Genomic DNA, 19,724 nt, shown 5'->3' with positions numbered 1-19,724 from the left:
AGCCACTTACCCTCTCCCCTATGCCCCTTTCCCCCCATTCTTGGGATTGGTGAACTGACTAAGATCATTTCATTCCAAATGCATCCTGCATCCAAGGGGTCTTGCATCCTGGGGATTTGACTGGAAGAAAAGTGGGAAGAGGTGGCTATTGATAGAGGAAAAGAGCTCGAAAGAGCTGGATTCTGGCATTGTTAAAAGCAGAACAATCCTTGGAAACAGTATCCAGACTTGAAGGTGTTGTTTCTTGTTTAGCTTCAGGTAACTAATGGGAACTGGCAGACCATGTAACCAACATATCACAGTAAAGGTAACACTCACTGTTCAAAGAGCAAGACTGGCCTGATGATCAAGGAAAAATATTACTTGTAAACTGGAATTACCAAGTTCTTAAGTATCTCACCTTCATGGTGGGCTGGGATGTTTATAAGGTATCTTGAGTCTGCATTTAACACAATACAGATAGTACTTATGACCACAACGGAGCCCAAAATTGCTGTTACTGAGTGAGGCATTTGATAAATGAATTTTGCCCCATTTATGACTTTTCTTGACACAGATGTTAAGTGAATCACTGCAGTTGTTAGGTTAGTAACACAGTTGTTAAATGAATCTGGCTTCCGCATTGACTCTACTTGTGAGACGGTTGCAAAAGGTGATCCTGTGACTCTGGGACATTGCAACTGTCATAAATATAAGTCAGTTGTCAAGTGTCTGAGTTTTAACCATATGAACATAGGAATGCTGCAATGGTTATTAAGACTGAAAAATTGTCATAAGTCACTTTTTCAGTCCTGTTGTAACTTTGAATGGTCATTAAATGAACTGTTGTAAGTCAAGGACTACCTGTATGAGGAAGAAACCTTTAAGTAACCATTTGTGCTATTTCCCCCTCCCTTAGGCTCCTTTTATAAAAATTGGCCTCAGTTTCCAGAATTCTTAACAACTGCCAACTATTGTTCTCTGAGGATTTCTAGGAGTTTCATTTAGGTTGGGGAGAGCAGCATTTCTACTGGCCAGTTCTGCAAAATATCTGTAATGGGGTGATTACAGTTCTACATCTACCCTCGTTTCTATTTTAGGAAAGATTTACACTAATAGTGCTTATGATGTCCTTGGAGCATTTTGGAAAAACATTATCCAGCCATTATCAATTTTCAGACTTGAAAAAGTCACACACACACGCACGCACGCACACACACACACACACACACACACACACACACACTGTATCTGTTTTACACTTCTCAATTTATGAGTAGTTATTTCTAAACTGAACTAAGATCAGAGCACTTTTATATAAACATATCTCCTTCCTTTGTGGCTGAAACCTGAATATAGATGCTAGATTCTCCTCTTCTGCAAATTTGGAAGAAGTTTCAAGAAAAAGGAAGTCTAATTCAAGTCATAAAAAAGACCAAAATGAAAGACAGGGAAAAGAGCCAGCCTAGAAAACCTTTGATTTTATTGATATCTGGAAAATCAAAATGTTCATCTCTTCATTATAAATGTGTTTACTATTATAAATGTGTTTTAATGAGGTGGAGTTATCATAAATGTGGGTAAATTAAAAAGCAGAGCTTTGTCATGGCTTTCCAGGTTCCCTCGGAGAAATAGATTGCAATTTGCCAGGGAAAAAAATAGCAAACTTGAACATTAGCAAGAGGTTTTATTTTAATCAAAACCGGTCTGCATTCAGCAGGAACTTAAACCCCTATTAAATGTTCTACCTAGTGAGTAAAAGTAGGATGGAGCAGAAATCTAACTCATTGGCACCCTCTGCAGCACAAGAATAGTAAGTTTAGTTTCTCAGCAGGAAGCCGTGATCTTCTAAATTGTTTTAATGAGGGAAAGAAGAAAAGGCTGTGGAGCAGTTTTATATAAACATGTGTTGTTCCTTTGTGGCTGAAATTTTACTAAGTTCTTACTCTATAAAAAAAAATTTCATCAATGAAGCCAAGGAAACAGTTCTTTCCTTCTCATTAAATTATTGCCACTTTTAATGAAGTATATTGACTAGTATACTATAGTACACCGCGTTCAAGGGGTCAAGGTGGCTCAGTGGCTAATATGCTGAGCTTGTCAATCAGAAAGGTCAGCAGTTCGGTGATTTGAATCCCTAGCGCCACGTAACGAAGTGAGCTCCCATTTACTTGTCCCAGCTTCTGCCAACCTAGCAGTTCGAAAGCATGTAAAAAATGCAAGTAGAAAAATAGGAACCACCTTTGGTGAGAAGGTAACAGCGTTCTGTGCAACTTCGGTGTTTAATCATGCCGGTCACATGACCATCAAGATGTCTTTGGACAGTGCTGGCTCTTCGGCTTTGAAACGGAGATGAGCACTGCCCCCTAGAGCTGGGAACGACTAGCACATATGTGCGAGGGGATCCTTTTTGACTAGTAAGAATGAATTGCATCTGACTTGGGGACATAACTGGATGGAATCTGCCTGGGAAATATACCCCAGCCCAGGTGGTTTAATAGAACATAAAATTAAGGTATATCCTGTTCCACTTCCAATTCATGTGTTGCAGCTTCTAAGCAGCTAAAGAATAGTTTTTAGAAGGATTTTTTGCAATATAAAGAAGTCTTCGTTTTATTGATAGCTGAGAAACTAACTCCAGATGGGCTGATAACACACACAAAACAGGAAAGCATAACAGGAAACTCAGAAAATTATAGCTCATTCCAAACACTTTATTGGTTCATATATTTGTTTATTTTCCCAGAAGAAACAAATGACTTTCATATTGGTGCCAAGAAAACAACATTGACGTGTTCATGAAGTCACTGGAAGTTGGGCTCAAGTTGAGGGGAAAATGTATTTATTCAGTTTATTTTTTAAAATTCTTGGATAACTCTAAGGGCAATGCATAATGAAACACAAACACATCCCCTATGCATAAAGTAAAATAATAAATCAATTAACATAGCAATTTAAAACCAGAAGAGATTAAAACAAGCACCACCAGAAAAATCCTAATATATGAGGGAGATACGATTCTTTAAGAATATTATTCAACAGCAGAACAAAATAATTATGAAGGATAATTCTTTGAGGATAAAGGAGGAATTTGCCTAGTACCCCAAAGATAACAAAATGTCAGACATCTCTTGTAGAGCATGTTTTACAGCTGAGAAAAAGGAGCACAAGATGATCAATGAAAAGTTGTCTCTTCCTAAATAAGCTACTGCAGTACTTCAGCATGCCGTGGTGTTCAGAAGACACCCTCCATACCAATCTCAGGCATACCCAGTGGTGGGTTCCTACTGGTTTGGACTGAACCGGTAGTGGTTTGGCAGCCTGGGTCGCTGGAATAGGCAGCGACCCAGGCCTGCCACCCCCCCTGATCCGGTTCCCCAGTTCGGGGGCATGGCAGGCCTGGGTTGCTGCCAGTTCCATCAGTGTCACCTTCTTGTTTTTCAGTTCTGTGCATGCATAGAACCATTTTAATTGCAATGCACATGCGCAGTAGCTTGCTGGAACCCACCTCTGGGTATACAGTAAATGGAAAGAGGCTCTCCTTCCTCCAATTCTCCTAGATAGACCATGACATTTTGTTACCTCTAACAATATGAACTGGACATAAAAATAAATGAGCTGGGAGCCATCAGAACTACTGTCCTTTGCATGAAAGGAGTCCTCTAAAGACTCTTCAGGAGCAGCCATGGGGGGCATTTGCATACTGGTGGTCATGGAATAAAAAGTTAATATGGCAGGTACGTGATCAGACATTAATCTAAACTGAGCTGAACATAGTTCATTGAAGCCATCACGCCTCATGCAAAGCCATAATATGGTTTCCTTAGCTTTACCTTGCATTTGTAAATATATTTTCATTAATTCAATGAAGCAATAGATTTCAGATCAATGTAATTAATAAGCTCTGAGCCTTGGTGGCGCAGTGGTTAGAATGCAGTACTGCAGGCTACTTCTGCTGCCAGTTGGCTGCCTGCAGTTTGGCAGTTCGATTCTCATCGTTGGCTCAGCTTTCCATCCTTTCGAGGTCTGTAAAATGAGATCTCAGATTGTTGAGGGCAATAAGCTGACTCTGTAAACCACCTAGAGGGCTGTAAAGCATTGTGAAGTAGTTTAGAAGTTTAAGTACTATTGCTATTGCTATTTAGCAAAAGATGAGGATATTGATGTCTCTTCTCAAGGCAGAGAGAGCTGATGGTCAAGCACAATTCATGAAAGAGCACATCCTATAATTGGGAAACAAATCAGGAAAAGGCATTTTCCACCACCACCAACCCCCGCTCCCAGTTATCATGCTTCTGAAATTGGAAAGATCTTCTGAATGGACTTCAACAGACTTGAATTTATTTTCAATTTTAATTTAACTTAATTTGAGTTTATTTAGCCTTGAAGTCCTAGGAGACGATCACTTAAATATGAGCCAGCAGTGTATGGCAGCAGCCAAAAAAGCTAATACAATCTTTGTTTGTATAAACAGAGGCATAGATTCAAAATCACTTGAAGTATTAGTACCACTTTATAAATCCTTAATAAGGCCACATCAGGAATACTGCATCCAGTTTTGGTCACCACATTACAAAAAAAATGTCAAGACTTTAGAAAAAATGCAAAGAAGAGCAACTAAGATGATTTTATTTATTTATTTATTTATTATTCGTATTTATAGACCGCCCCTTCTCCCGAAAGGGACTCGGGGCGGTGTACAGTCACTAAAATGCGTTATAAAATACATACATAAAACAGTTAAATAATTAAATACGTAGGTGGAGGAGGTTGCAAGACTGTATATAGAATAATAAATATAGTACATTAATACTATAATCCTAATAACCCAGGAGTTAAAATATTACCCAAAATTACCCATTAAAATATATCCACCGGGAGGTAAAAACTAAGAATGTGCCAGGCCAGCTAATCGAAACAGGTGATTAAAGGCCTGGAGACAAAAACATATGAAGAACTGTTGCAGGATTTGGGTTTGGCTAGTCTAAAGAAAAGAAGGGCTAGGGGGGATATGTTCTAATGTTCTAATATTTAAGAGGTTGCCACAAAGAGGAGGAGGTCAACTTATTTTCCAAAGCACTAGGGGGAAGGACAAAAAACAATGGATGGAAACTACTGTAATCAAGGATAGAAGCAACCTGGAATTAAGGAAAAACTTCCCAACATTGAAAACAATTAACCAGTGGAAGAGCTTGCCTTCAGAAGTTGTCGGTGCTTCATCATTGGAGGTTTTTAAGAGACTGAACAGCCAGTTATCTGAAATGGTGTAGCGCTTCCTGCTTGAGCAAGGTCTTGGATTAGAAGACCTCCAAGGTCCCTTCCAGTTTTATTCTGATTGATAGCTATGACTTAGCTGAATAGACAGCATATGGCAGTTTTCCAGTTGGCCACAACCATTGAGGCAACCTTCGGTGAACAAATCACTTTCCTGTGTCAGTAATTTTGGGTTAGGTGTAGACCATCTTCCACATGGTCTCCACATTTCAAATATAACACTCAACTCAAAAAGATTGCTTGCCCCTGACTTAATGCTCTGTGAGAACCCACTCACAAAAGTTTCTGAATTATGCTTGCTGTTTGTGTGATTTGTGAACTCTGCCACTTGTGGGTTATTGAGCAAACCCTATTTAAGCAGGATATGGAGGACTGGATTTCAGGGACAGGAAGTCATTGTCTTATTGAGTGTTGAAAAAAGCTTTTTAAGGACAAGAACAGTTTGACAGTAAAAAGAAATAGGTATCCCTTCATTGGAGGCTAGATAGCTTTCTGTTTGGGATCTTTTAATTTCAGTTCCCTCACTAATCAGGATGGCCTCTTGCACCTTTATGAAGCGATGCCATAGAACTAAGTGTGAGTATAGTCAGCTCTTTATTTAAATAATTCATACACAGTGTATTAGCTTAAGACTTAAAAAGTGTTCCAAGCCCGAGAAATGTTTTTAATATTTTGTTTTCTTGCACGGGAAAATAATTCAACGTAAATGAAATAAGTGTAGTGGTATATAGGTGATTATCTCTCTACAGTGAAAACAATTGGCTTATCCACTCTCATTCTGAGAGCCTTCCTCTCCTCCTCTTCTTCTTATCCTACTCCAGCTTTCCTTTCAAGGACACAAGCCAAAATCAGGTCTGTTGGGCAGGTGGAAAGACTGTCTAACAGCATGGAGGGAGAACAATTTAGTGCACCTAAGAAAACGCCATTGATCTGACAGTCATGGATGGAAGCAATGAAGAATATTCCATCCAAAGAATGGTTCAGCAGTTAAAATGACCAAGAAACCAAACTTGATTTCTTGGGAAACCAAGAAATATAATTGTATTAATTAATTATTTTCATAATGCCATAGGACGTAATGAAAATTGTTATCTCAGGGAGCAAGTAGACTTGAAGCAGCATTCTGTCAAGGCTCTGAACTGGTCTTCTCAAACTACCCATCTTATCATTCTCTGTCCAACAGCTTTCATGGTACATCTATGCCTGATGCAAATCAATTATAGCAAGTTTCATGCAGGATGGAAAGAAGTGATAAACTCTTACATTCATGGTTTTCTTAATGCTTAAGAATTGTTCTTTCATTGCATCCCATGTCCTTATAATTCTTTTGCTGCATTATTGAGGCCAATGGCCATACAAAAGGGAGTATATGTGAAAACCCCAAAGACTGAAGCAATAAGAAAAGGCTGAGTATTTTTGTGTAATGATGGAAATAACTTTCTGACAACAAAACAACAACAACAAAAATGATTTTGAAAACCTGAATATTTAAAACCTCCTTACAAAGTGCGGAAACATAAGCTTGAAGAGTTGTTTCATTCATTAATGATGAAGTCACAGTAAGTATTGCTATGACGGACTCCTGTTTGGATTTTTAAAGGGTAAAATTGCATGTGTATTACATTTCAATTTCATTTCAGCACAAAGTAGCTTGCAAATTTAGTTTATTGGACTTCCCCAATGGCCGTTACAATAAATGAAGAAGTGAAACATAATATACCGTATATCAAAAAGGCATTGAAATGGTGTCAATAATCTATTACATCACTATTAGCACTCTTATTCCCAGTACTTGAGTTGTTAAATTAAAAAAAAGCAACATCAATGGTAAAAAGTATCTTTTCCAATAGGATAGACAGAAGGTCAGACAATACAATGCTAGTCTATCTGCAAATAGGACAGAATAATTCTTCTGGTTCTCTGTTAAACCATCCCCATGAGAGTCCTCTCATTTCTCATTGCAACTATTCTATTGTAACAGAGGGAACAGATATTAAATCAACAGATATTGATTATTTTTTCAGATCGATGAATCCCCAGCCAGTGATTGGTTGTTGTTTTTTTTTGGTCTGGAGATTATGAAGGTTGATACCATCAATCTTAAGTAGTATCCTATTGATAAAAACCAATCTGCAGCCTCAAAACACAACACAGCAGCTTGAAGAGGTAACATAGTTTGGCACACTGCACAAGGCAAAGAATTTGTTAGAAACAGACATTTCAGTACTGTGGCAGCCTTAGACATCAAGGAGAAGTTTCTGGATGAAATCAACTACATGAGAAGCGGGATGCACAGCATCATATTCTGCAAAGAGGTGGCAAATATTCTCAGAATCAGCTGGGCTCTTGGAAACAACACCAAAGATCCTATGGTAGAAGACGGACAGGAAGCAGTGGTTGAAATAACAGATTTACCACTTTATAGTCATGACTAATGATGATGAAACTGCTTTGACAAGAGTGTGGAGAAGGTTTTATATTGCACTACTTTTCTTTTACATCATGAATTTTGCTTCTGGTATTTCACAGGAGGGGCAGGATGCTATGAAAAGCATTTTAATCCTTTGTTCAAATAGCACCTGGTCTGGGCTTGAAATTTTTAAGGAATAGGAAGAGGCAATACCCAAACTGACTCACTGATCTTATGCACTCAATTTTCCTTTCCTTTCATTGATTTATTATGTAAGCCATTTAAGAAGCAGCAGAGTGCAACAATAAAGATTAAAGCTTAGATCCAAAATTAATTAAGAGCGTAAGTACAAAATGGGACATGAGTTGTAATGTTAATCAAGTATGTACAAGCAACTCCTTTGAAATTAATGGAATTTATATTTAAGTAGTAAACATTCTTAGAATCTAGATGTTGGCTTAACAAGGAGGCATTTATACAACTTCAATGCCTTTAAACTTTATTTGTATAACTGTTTTTTTCTTTTTAACTTTTACTTGGCCAACAGCTTAAAAAGCTCCCTGACTAATATCTTATGCAGCAAAGACCGTGGAAGGGATATGAGTAAAAAAAAAAGTTTAGTTGGTAGCTATGTCTATACAATCAAGGCCCCCCACCCTTATCTAAACTGCCTTACATCTACAATACATACTGTATGAAAAAGGGATGGAAAAAGGGATAGATTATACAGTCTTTGATTCATGCCATCCATATAACTTACCTTGAAGTTTTGGAAAACTTTTGCCACCTTAAAATGAAAAAGAGATATTATATTTAATAAAGATGAACTCCCACCATTTTCTTAATGTAACTTCAAATAAATAACTAAATTCATACAAGAAGAAATGGCTTAGCTTCTGTTGCTGAAGCCTGGTGAAAAAAAATGGAATGAAGAGAAACATAAGTGATAGTCCCAGGTTTTGAACTTAAAAAAAAATCATACGTTCTTACTGAGACAATTCTGTTCTGTACATTTTCACCTTTCCCTTGCAATTTTGATGTTAAATTGCAGTAAAAAAATTAACGTGTTCAGAATAGCTTTCTAACCCCTCTCAACAATCAAGATTTTTTTTCTGTATCTCCAACATAATTCTACCCACGAATAACCCCACATTTCCTTCCCTAAATGTGTGTATGTGTGTCTCTCTCTCTTTCTCTCTCTGTGTGTGTGTGTGAGAGAGAGGGGTGGGTTCCTGCCAGTTCTAACCTATTCTATAAAAGAGGTTCCACAAATCTACAGTGCTGTTTAGAACCGGTTCCAGCTCCCTCCCCCCACCGGTCTGCACATCATCAAGATGAAGAGCAAGAGGAGGAATTCTGGGAGTTGAAGTCCACAAGTCTTAAAACTGTCAGGTTTGAACATCCCTGGGATTTTTTTTCTAAAGGGTTAGGGGTGCAAAGGTCTTGTAACTTGACAGCTTTAAGACTTGCGTGCTTCAAATGCCAGAGTTTCTGAGCCAACATTTTGGTTGCTAAGCAAGAGCGTTGTTAGGTGAGTTTCACCACATTTTACAAGTTGACCATGCCCACCCAGTCACATGACTGCCAAGCCACTCCCACTCAGTCACATGGCTGGTAAGTCACTCCCACAAAGCAGGCCACACCTACAGAAGAGGTTCTAAAAATTTTTGAAACTCACCACTGGTGTGTGTGTGTATGTGTATGTATGTATGAAGCATGTAACAGTATATATACTATATATATATTAGTTTAAAATTAAATAAAAATGGAAAAAAATTAACAAAATGAGAACGTGGTTTAGATAGTGATTTAAGATTCTTTCATATAAGCCTCTTCAAGCTGTAATTGATACCATGGGTTCAGTCAGTTATTGAAGAATGCAGATAATATTATTACCAAATCATTGAAACTATTTTCCTTTTAAAGGGCTTAATTTAAATATACTATTTTGGATGATCTGTATCTCATACAGGCAATGTTGCCCATTATTGCCATCTTGGCAATAAAATGTAGCTACTAATCTTGTTGCTTTTGAACAGACCTGCCATAATGTCATTGCTATAGCTTTTTGCTTCCCCATCATTTTGCTGTGATCCATCCCAACTTCAATTAAGTTTCTTGCTTTGATCCATGCCACTACTATAGATTTCTCCCCCCCCAAAAAAACAATGAATAACATATATTACGTTTCTCTTGCTTCCAGAAAGTAGATCTAAATGCACCAAGGATTTGCAATTATATTTCATTATTACTCAGACACTTTTGTTTTTATCATGTGACAAGTGCCAGAGATTTGCTATAGAAAAAATTGTGCAATAAAAATAAATTCTATATTTTCTTAAACTTGTTTAAGAGCAAACATTTCAGCAGTGCTTAAAAAAAAAAGCTTTTAAAGCTACACCATCACAATAAATTCTTGAATTCCAGACATGCCATCGAGACCTCAGCTCTGTTGTTATGTTGACAAAACAATTCATTGGGAACTATTTCCAGGTGCAGGCAAAGGATAAAGTAGGTTGCTGGGAAATAGTCCCACTTAAAGATAACAGATAGTATCATTACCCCTCCAAAGACCATATATGTGGGAAGAAAAGAAGTAACTTTGATAAAATATTTTGAATACATTAATAAAACAAACATTTTGGGGAAATAAATCATGGGAGGACCTGAAGATTCTTCAACATTCTGAAGCTTTTACACTACTCCAGAATCAGTATCTTTACTGCCGTTATCTGGGTTCAGCAATTGAATTAAATACTGGATTGGCTGCGGTATATTTGAAACTCCCATAAAACAAGTCATTAAAAAAAAAAAAGGATTCAGGTTCTGTGGAGTTTGTTGTTTGCCTGTGTTTATATTATCTAAGAAAACCATATTTATTGCTGACTGGAAACCCTTTATAGTTTGGGGTTGTGGAGTTTTTTTTGTATGAAGCAGAAAAAATTGGCTTATGGTTTATGGCTTTGAGTATTAGAAAAAGATAATGTAAAAAACTTAAAAAAATAATCATAGAGTAAAAGTTAATTGTACTTATATTTGTTGCAAAGAAATATAGAAGCTACTACTTTCTATTTCTTTTTGCTTATACTTTCCATTTTTTGCCTCTTTTCCTTTTTTTAGTATTTCTTGCTAATTTTTTATTTTTTGTTCAAAACTCTTAATAAAAAAATTATAAATAAATAAATGTTTAAATAATAAAAGTTATACAAAATTACAGGTAGTCCTCGACTTACAACAGTTTATTTAGTGACCACTGAAAGTTACAACAGCACTGAAAAAAGTAACTTATGGCCCTTTTTTACAAGTTACAACCTTTGCATCATCTTCACGATGATGTGATCAAAATTCAGATGCTAGGCAACTGGTTCATATTTATGACCGTTGCCTTGTCCCAAGGTTACGCGATCACCTTTTGCAACCTTCTGACCAGTAAAGTCAACAGGGAAGTCAGATCACTTAACATTTATTAACTTCAGTGATTCACTTAAAAATCATGGCAAAAAAGGTCATAAAATGAAGCAAAACTCACCTAACAACTGTCTCACTTAACAACATAAATTTTGGGCTCAGTTATGGTTGTCAGTTGAGGATTACCTATATTTCAGTATTTGTTAGAACTTTTGATTTCCTTTACATCTTAATCCCTGGATATTAGCCATATGAGGAGAAGACCTTTCAAGGGAATGATAAATTAGCAGTTTGGCAGCTTCTCAAGATTGAAATCATTTTGATTTTTTTTTGCATACAATTTAATAAATGCATGTAACATGAAATAAGGACATGAATGGACTCTATTATGCAATCCATTTTATAATTTCCCTTGTGGTAGGGGATTTTTTTTTTCTTTTACAAGGGCTTGCTACAGCTCAGGATATGGCAATGGCATTCGTTGTTTCTTGTCCCTAGTTTTTCTTCTGTATAACATCTTGAAATTTCTTTGAAAATATATCTTAAAATGGCCTGAAAATCAATCCAGCCTTCAATGCGTGCTGTAAGATTTAAGTTGAAGAGTACTCACTTTCGATTTTCAGGATCCATGTCACAAAAACTGATGGTAGCCAATGGATAGTGCCGTCTGAAAAAGATCCTGTAGGAAAGGGGTGTTTGTGTGTGAAGAAAGCAATGAAGAGATTCAAAGAATAGAGAACACTTTTGTATCCCCACCAGCAAGAACTATCATTCCATCTTATTGTGAAATGACCCCAGTCAATGAGATGACCACTAAATATTATATTGGATGCACATTTTAAAAATGTATGCAATTAGTCGAGAAGATAAGGAAAAATACATGTTGAAAATGATAAATCAATGAATGAATTCAATAAAGACAATTCTTAAACCTACTTCAATGATCCCACTTATATTTAATTTGTAGAATATGTGTAGTAATCCAGGTATGGGTTTATACGACAGCAGTCTTAATTGTTGTAATTTAGCTCCAGTAAAATCATTGTGAAATTACTGGGCTATAACACCAACCAACTTAGTCTTAGCGATTAAGTTGTTCAAAGTGTTTGTTATTTCACAGGAATTTTTTTTTCTGTCGGTCAGACTGGGCTGGATCTAGTATGAATGACTCATGATTTAATTCATTGAAATACAGTAAATTGCTCATTATTGAAATATGACTAATTGTCCCATTGATTTCGATGGAAATAAAACATGACTGATCTCTTTATTCAAGACTGTAGTCTATATAAGTTAAACCAAACCCCAAATGCCATAATAGCATGACACATAAAGCTGATCACTGATTCAGGCAGACGTTGTGTTCAAACATAGTGCCAAGCCAAAAAATTTAAGTTATGAATTGCTAAATAATTCATAGTGGCCTATTTCATATACAATGTGAAAACAGATAATGGCTGGGCTCACATTCTGTACTAAAACCAAAGTAAACAAATCACATTTGGGTTAATGTGGTGTGTGAACCAGTCCCCCAAACCTGTATTTATATTGGTGATAGGAGCTGGAGTTATAAGGGAGCAGCTTTCCACTGAATGTTTTGGATGCAATGGACCAACCTGGCCACTTCACAGGGAAAATACACAAAAATAAAGGAAAAGGTAAAGATTTCCCCTGCCCAGTCGTGTCTTACTGTAGGGAAAGGGTTGGCAACCTTAAACACTCAAAAGAGCCACAAAGGTCCTAACCGGAAGCCCCCTGTTCAATTCTAAAGCCAACCGGAAGTCTGGTTTCCCCACATAGAGTCTCCTCCTAGTGTGGAGTCCTTTTTCCTCTACCTGTCCTAATCAAAAGCCCTCTCAATTGTGGATCCGACTGGCAACAGGGAGCACAGCAGGAAAGAAAGAGCCACATGTGGCTTCAGAGCCACGGGTTGTTGAACCCTGCTCTAAGACTGATGCTCATCTTTGTTTCTTAGCTGAGGGAGCCAGCGTTGTTTGAAAACATTTCGATGGTCATGTGGCCACCACAATTTTACATCAAGGCATACAGAACAATGTTACTTTCCCACCAAAGTGGTGTCTATTTATCTATTAGCATTTGCATGCTTTTGAATTGCTCTTCAGTGGGCAGAAGATGGGACAAGTGACTGGAGCTCACCCCATTGCATGGTCCTCAGGTCTCAAACCCAGGCTGTTAATTTGCTAGCTGACAAGTTGAAGGTCTTTAATATCTGAGCTATTGCACTGCCATACAAAAGTATATCAATTTTTTTCCCATAAATTTTGAAAAAAAATATGCCATCTTTTCAAATTGAATATCCCCCCCCCCCCCAATAAGGATGGCTACAGAAAATGGCTCCCCACCCTCAGGGCATCTTTCTTACTTTCTCTGGATGTCAGTCAAAGTTACTCCTAATGCAGTAACTTTGAAGTGGACGATGGTGGCCGTAGGCAGCATTTCTTGTTCAAAAGTGGAAGATACAGCTTTTTGAACTGCAGCTTTGCCAGTGAGGGTTTCCATAGTCACCGAGTGCAGATACAGGAGATTACATACTATAAGGCAAAAAAAAAAAAGAAGAAAAAAGTTATCCCTGGTGGCTATCATTGAGAAATTAAAAACCATGAAACACTTTCAAAAAATATGGAAAGAAACCAAGTGTTCTGTCTCGGGCGTTGTAGGCTTGCTCGGGGCATGCAGTTAACTCCACGCTTAGGAATCTCTTTCAGATCAGGTTTATGAACAGGCATTCTTAACAGCAAAATTTACAGTTCAGTGTTAAGATACTTCTGACTTTCCATAATCTGTCCCATCATGTGGTGTAAAAAGATGATGATTTCACTCCCATGCTGAGCGGAGATACAAAAACTACTATTCAGTTCACAAAAGCATTTAAACTGACCGCTATAAACTTGCATGTGGGCTGAATGCTCCAATGGCCAATCAGAAACAGAGATGTGATCACATGTTATGGAACTACATTTCCCATAAGGTAGTTTCTTAAAGAAGACAGTTCTTAATTTCTATACTAGCTATATACTGCTGGGACAGCACTCTCCCTGCCTGGAATTATAAATTCCACTACCAACTAACTTTTAACTAAAGGCAAACAAAGGCATGGCATGAAACAATGCAAATTTGATTATCTAATTAACTAAGATAGCAGAGGCATAACATCAGAATGTGTGGGCAAGCAGTTGAACTTGTCTCCATTGTTGTTTATATACTGTATGTCCTTGGGAACCAGGACAGGAGGTTGCCAGCCGCCTGTCTTCTGGGTCAGCAAGGTGGCTGGGATGAGGATAATTGGGTTTTCAAGATCTGTAAAAACTGGACCCAAAGGGCAGGAGTTGATAATAGCTGCCACCTCTGCCATGAGGGTGGTGAGGATCTCATGTGTCAGTGTAGGCGCCTTTGTCAACATGAAGTCTAAGATTCTGCGGGCTATGTCTATCAATTGCTCCCACACTCCTCGCATATGGGATGCATGGGGGGGGGATGGGGGGGGGTTGAATGTCCATACACAGTCACAGGCCTTCAAGTAGCCTTCGATTGCTGCATCTAGGCGATCATTTTCACTTATCTTCAATTCCTTGTAAAGTTTGCAAGTTTCAATTCCTTGCAAAGTTTGGGCCGTGGTCAGATCTAAACACCTTGATAGGTCCTCTGTGCACCAGAAACCGCCTTAGAGCATTGATGAAGCAGGAACTGTCCATGGATTCTATGACTTCGATGTGGACGGCTCGAATGCTGAGACAGGTGAAAAGTACAGCCCAGCGTTTGCTGTTAGCTTGCCCTCCTCTGGTCCGATGGGCAGACACGGACCAGGGCCCAAAAATTCTAAACCTATGTTGGTTAAAGGAGGTTCAGTGCTAAGATGTTTGAGCGGCAGGTCGGCCATCACTGGCATGGTGTCGCACCTCATTGCTTACGACAGTGCAGGCACTAAGACAGTGGTGACGAGCCTCTTGGCGCCTACGATCCAGATTCTGGCAGCCCTAATGGCTCCTTCTGTGAAGTGTCTGCCTTGATGCTGGATGTTTTCATGGTGGTCCTGGACCAGCATTTTTGTCACATGTTGGGGGGCAGGAAGGATGATAGGATGCTTTGATTTGAGGTTATTTCAGCCTTATCTAAATGTTCTCCTCCTGCAGTAAGCCGTGGCAGTCAAGAAATGGACTCAGTTTTAGAAGTAAGCTGGGTTTCGGAAGGGTTTCTTAGCCTGTAGGCACTCAAATTCTGCCGGGTACGCATCTCGTTGTACACTCTGCAGAATGGCTCTCTCTGGTTGGGTACGGTGGGCTGGGGAACCCATCTTGTGATGCAGAAAACGATCATTGCCACCCCTGATATGAGAAGTCTCCATCTGGAGAAGCGTTCAAAGCGAACTATGGCAAAGGGATGATTAAGGATCAGTTTTTTGTCTCCTTTATTGCTGTCGACAAGCTTGTGAGCCAAAACAGTGGGCTTCATGTCCTGTTTGGGAGATTTGTTGGGAACCTCCGGTTGTACGTCATCATCACTATCTGGGTCTTGAAGCTTGTATTGTTCTGATCTCTGTGACATCAGGATGTCTGGGCAAGCCAGGAACTCTGGACCTTTCTACCAGGTTGATTCTGCCAACTGAGATGCAAGAAGAGAGAGCATGGCGTGGTCTGCTGGGTTCTGATCTGTCCGTACATATCACCATTGCTCTGGGTTTGAGGATTTTCTGATCCTGTCTACTCTATTACTGACATAGACCGAGAAGCATCTGCTTCAATTGTGGGAAGACTTGTGGAGTGAATAGAATGGGTCTTTGCTTGTTGTTGGGGGTTTAATTGGAACTGTCCTTGACGGTTGCACATCTAAGTTGTTCCTAGTGGAGTTGGAGACTTGTGTTTTGTGTGCAGCCTAAAAGGCTTTTTCTTTTGTATTTTGCACGGACATTAACAAAAGTCTATTTCTACACTAAGATTGCATAGCATATTTAAAAAATGTAATAAAACTTGTGAAAAAGCTGAAGGCAGGCTGGAGATTTGTTTGTTTAATCAAACAAATTCACATTTTGCCAGGTCATATTGGAAAGAATGAAGCTTTATTTGGAACTGTAATTATGATAGCTTTAAAAAAAAACCCAAATCATTTTAACTAAGGAGAGAAGATATTGGGTTTCAATGAGCTAATCAAGAAGGAACTGATATGTGCTTTAGAAGGGAGTGGATTGTTGATTAACATTCTTTGTGATCATATCATGATATTTTTGGCTACTCATAAAAATGTTGCTGCATAATCTTACACAGATGCAGTAGTGAAAGTACCCCATTTGCATTTGCCTCTGCCATTGTTGCAAGGTTTTTGATTTCTGGCACCTTAAAAGTCTGGAAGTTAGCAATGGCTACAAGATCTTGAGCTCCTTTCTGCTTCATCTTTCCATAGTTTTTTAAAATGTATATATTTTCTTAACTACTATTAAATATATATAAACACTGAACTGCAGCACTATCTGAATGTTACTAACAGTGATATGAAAAATTATAATGGAAACAAAACATTTACATATAAAACTTAGCAGGGTTCATTTTCTCATTTTTTAACCCTGTTCACAAAAGTAATTATGAGCTTTTGCAAAAAACAAACAAACCCTGAAACACGAAATGATCATCAAAATATGCCCCTCACTTGTCAGAATTTGTCTCTTCATCATTTGAACAAGGAAGAAGACTTAGCAAACTTTTGTGGTAAGTGAGATTAGGTAATAATTTGTATTAATTACAAATCTGATGTGCTTTGTAGCAGATGTTAATGTTTTAGTACAGCATGAAGAATGAAGATATACCATATTTTTTGGTGTATAAGACACACCTTTCCCCCAACCCCCAAAAGACAGTGACAATCTGGGGGCATCTTATACACTGAATACAGCATTTTTGGCCTCCCGAAGCCCCACCCTCTTCACAAAAATGGATATGCAGAGGGTTTGGGAGGCCTGCAAAGTGCTCCTGGGGGCTGGGGAGGGCAGCCCCAAGAAGCACTATACAAGCCCCCAGAACAGTCCATAAGCCTCTTAAAGGCTATGCATGCCCTTTTGGGGGGCAAAAAACGGGCCCATTTTCATGAAAAATGGGCCATTTTTTTGCTCGTTTTTGCCCAACACCCCCCAGGAGCACTTTGCAGGCCTTTCAAACTCTCTGCATGCCCTGTTTTTCTCAAAAAATGAGGCATGCAGAAGGTTTGGGAAGTCTGCAGAGTGCACAACCTTTTTTTTTTTTTTTTTAAATTACCTCTTCAAAATCTTGGTGCATCTTATAGTAAGTACAGTACTTTATATCATTTAAGTGATTTCTTGGTGCAGATACATTAACTAAATTGGCAACAAGTTCCTGAGTAGGTAAGGGGCCTGGCAAGCCAAGCAGTGCTGGACCAATAAGCTCAGAGACCATTTTCTGCTGCAGTGAAATGAGAGAGTCACCCCCTCCTCCCATTCAGTGTCATGCTTAGTCTCTGTGCTTCTGGGCTGGCACTGCCAAGTATCTTTGACAGGACCCTATCGCTGCCCCTTTGGCCTTCCAGGTTGTCCACCAAGTCCCATTGAAAGCTGAGCAGAACGGCACTTCTGAAATTAACCAATGATCTGCACAACATGAAACTAACTCCGTAATAACCCTAGCTGTGCTAGAAGTTGCTCTAATTGCCAGTGATGGATTTGCATAGGCAGAGAAAGAAAGAAAGAAAAATCACACAGAGAGGAAATTAATGTGTGCAACAGAAGGAAGCATGAAAGTGACCATGAAACCATAAATCCTGACTTTTCATACAAGCAACTCAAAAAGCAGGAAACTTTGAGAAGTTTTGTCCTCTGTTACTCTCTCTCTCTCTCTCTCTCCCTCCCCCCATCTCTCTCAAATGTGCTTCCTGTTCCAAGGTATTTGGGGCCCCCTAATGCCCCCTAATGAAACAAGTGAATGTTATCTGGTAGCTCAGTTTTACAATATGTGATGAAGGCTTCTTAGCTGATCCTGCTGGAAGGCCTTTCTTTGACCAGTTGTCACTAGTGATGAATGGGCAAAATGCCTCTCTTAACCCTTCCCTCAAACCATAGTCAAAACCAGTCAGACTTAAAAACTACTTCTCAAATTCCTTCCTTCCTTCTTCCCTCCCCCCTCCCCCTCTCTCTGCCCCCCTACCTATACACAAACCACAGAGGATTAAAATCTATTATGTAATCACTGTGCCAAAAAAATATCTCTGTGTAGATACAGGATATTGTGGTCTGAATGGTAGCAAAATGTGACATCTTCCTAGAAAAGTGACAACACTGAAAGGAGGCAAAACATGTAGACCAAACTACAGGTCATTATTTATTACCTTAACCTTTAGGATATAAAATGGCCTGGTTAATTGAAGAAAAATCCTCATTATACTCACCAGCAGCTTTCTGAGACAAAAGAAGAGCAGCTTCTGAATTAAGGGCTGGATTTTCACCACTGAGAAAAGCTAAGATAGGCATAACAGCACACCAGTTACAACCACATTACAAAACATATTAAATTAAAGTCTTGCTGCACAACTATATCCTCTACTGGAAAGAGCTCTGTAAATCTGCAATTCCAATATGATGCAGAGTTTGATTTAATACATTAATAGTTGTTTGCTTATCCTTTTCATTGGTTTTTTTAATCATTAGCAAATATATTTGGGTTTAAAAAGGAATTGTTGTTAGCTAGTATCTATAAGATTTGTAAGAATTTGTGTATTATTCTTCTGATCATTGCAGGAACTCTTGGTCCAAGATTCTAAACATACCTTGGCTAGGAATAATCAGTTTGCAGGGTAGTGCTAATGGCATAATGGTGTGTTGATATACAAATGCTGAGAGACTTCCTGTAATAAAGAACAAATGGATGAGGTTTGTACAAAGTGTTCTTAACACATCTATAGTCCACATTATTACTTCTCATCCTTCACTACATGTCTAAATTATTCATTTTCAGGTAATCAACAACTAGGGTAGCAGAGGTAAGAAACTGGGGATTTATGAGACCAACAGATCCATTTGTGGGTCTGGAAAGAATGGGATGGGGGATTTTGAGTAACTGGAAGGCAATTCTTGAGTTTGCCATTATTTGGATGCTCCCTCCCTCCCTTGTTATTTTGAATGGAACGATAATGGATGAATGAAAATGGTAAAAATGTTTGATGCAAATTCACTTGCTAAATCTAATTCCAAACTAGAACACACTCTGTAAAACACTATATATTTATTAAATTTTGCAAAAGTCCATACTTTTTTTTGAAGATATGTATACCAAAATCAATATATAAGCAAAAGGTTTATACAAAAAATTTACACATATTAGGAAAATATCATTTGCACAGTGTGTGCATTTCTGATGGTTTAGAAAATATTTCCCCAAATAAGTACCAACTTTCTGGAAGATTTTTAAGAAGCTACACTGATTTGTGAGTAAGCCAGTTGAATATCAGCGATCCAAGCTGAAATGGTCAGATTCACTCTTCATGATAAAGGAAGAGATTGGAGATGTTCTTCCTGCATAAGATATTACTAGTAAAAGGTTAGCTATCTCAGGTAGTGTGCCTCTCTGTTTATTGGTTTAGGATTGTAGACCATGTGAAAAGGTCCACTACCTTCCAAGACTGCCACATTTATGACTTT

The 19,724-nt window shown here is 38.4% G+C and overlaps 1 protein-coding gene across 1 annotated transcript in view; it reads right to left on the bottom strand.

Annotated features, from left to right (window-relative positions):
* Positions 1-6,900: 6,900 nt before the first annotated feature.
* The window catches only part of TNS4 (tensin 4), a 38,993-nt gene continuing 26,169 nt past the window's right edge, over positions 6,901-19,724 (bottom strand). The window contains exons 8-13 of the mRNA XM_081932881.1: positions 18,854-18,931; positions 18,476-18,544; positions 13,455-13,623; positions 11,682-11,750; positions 8,424-8,450; positions 6,901-7,620 (exon numbers count right to left, since the gene is read on the bottom strand). Coding sequence (XP_081789007.1) covers positions 7,491-7,620; positions 8,424-8,450; positions 11,682-11,750; positions 13,455-13,623; positions 18,476-18,544; positions 18,854-18,931 — 542 coding nt within the window. The 3' untranslated portion in view covers positions 6,901-7,490. The remainder of the gene's footprint in view (positions 7,621-8,423; positions 8,451-11,681; positions 11,751-13,454; positions 13,624-18,475; positions 18,545-18,853; positions 18,932-19,724) is intronic.

Source organism: Natrix helvetica (assembly GCF_964273705.1).
Source record: "Natrix helvetica genome assembly, chromosome: Z".
Taxonomy (NCBI): Eukaryota; Metazoa; Chordata; class Lepidosauria; order Squamata; family Natricidae; genus Natrix; species Natrix helvetica.
This window is presented reverse-complemented; position numbering and strand designations above follow the sequence as displayed.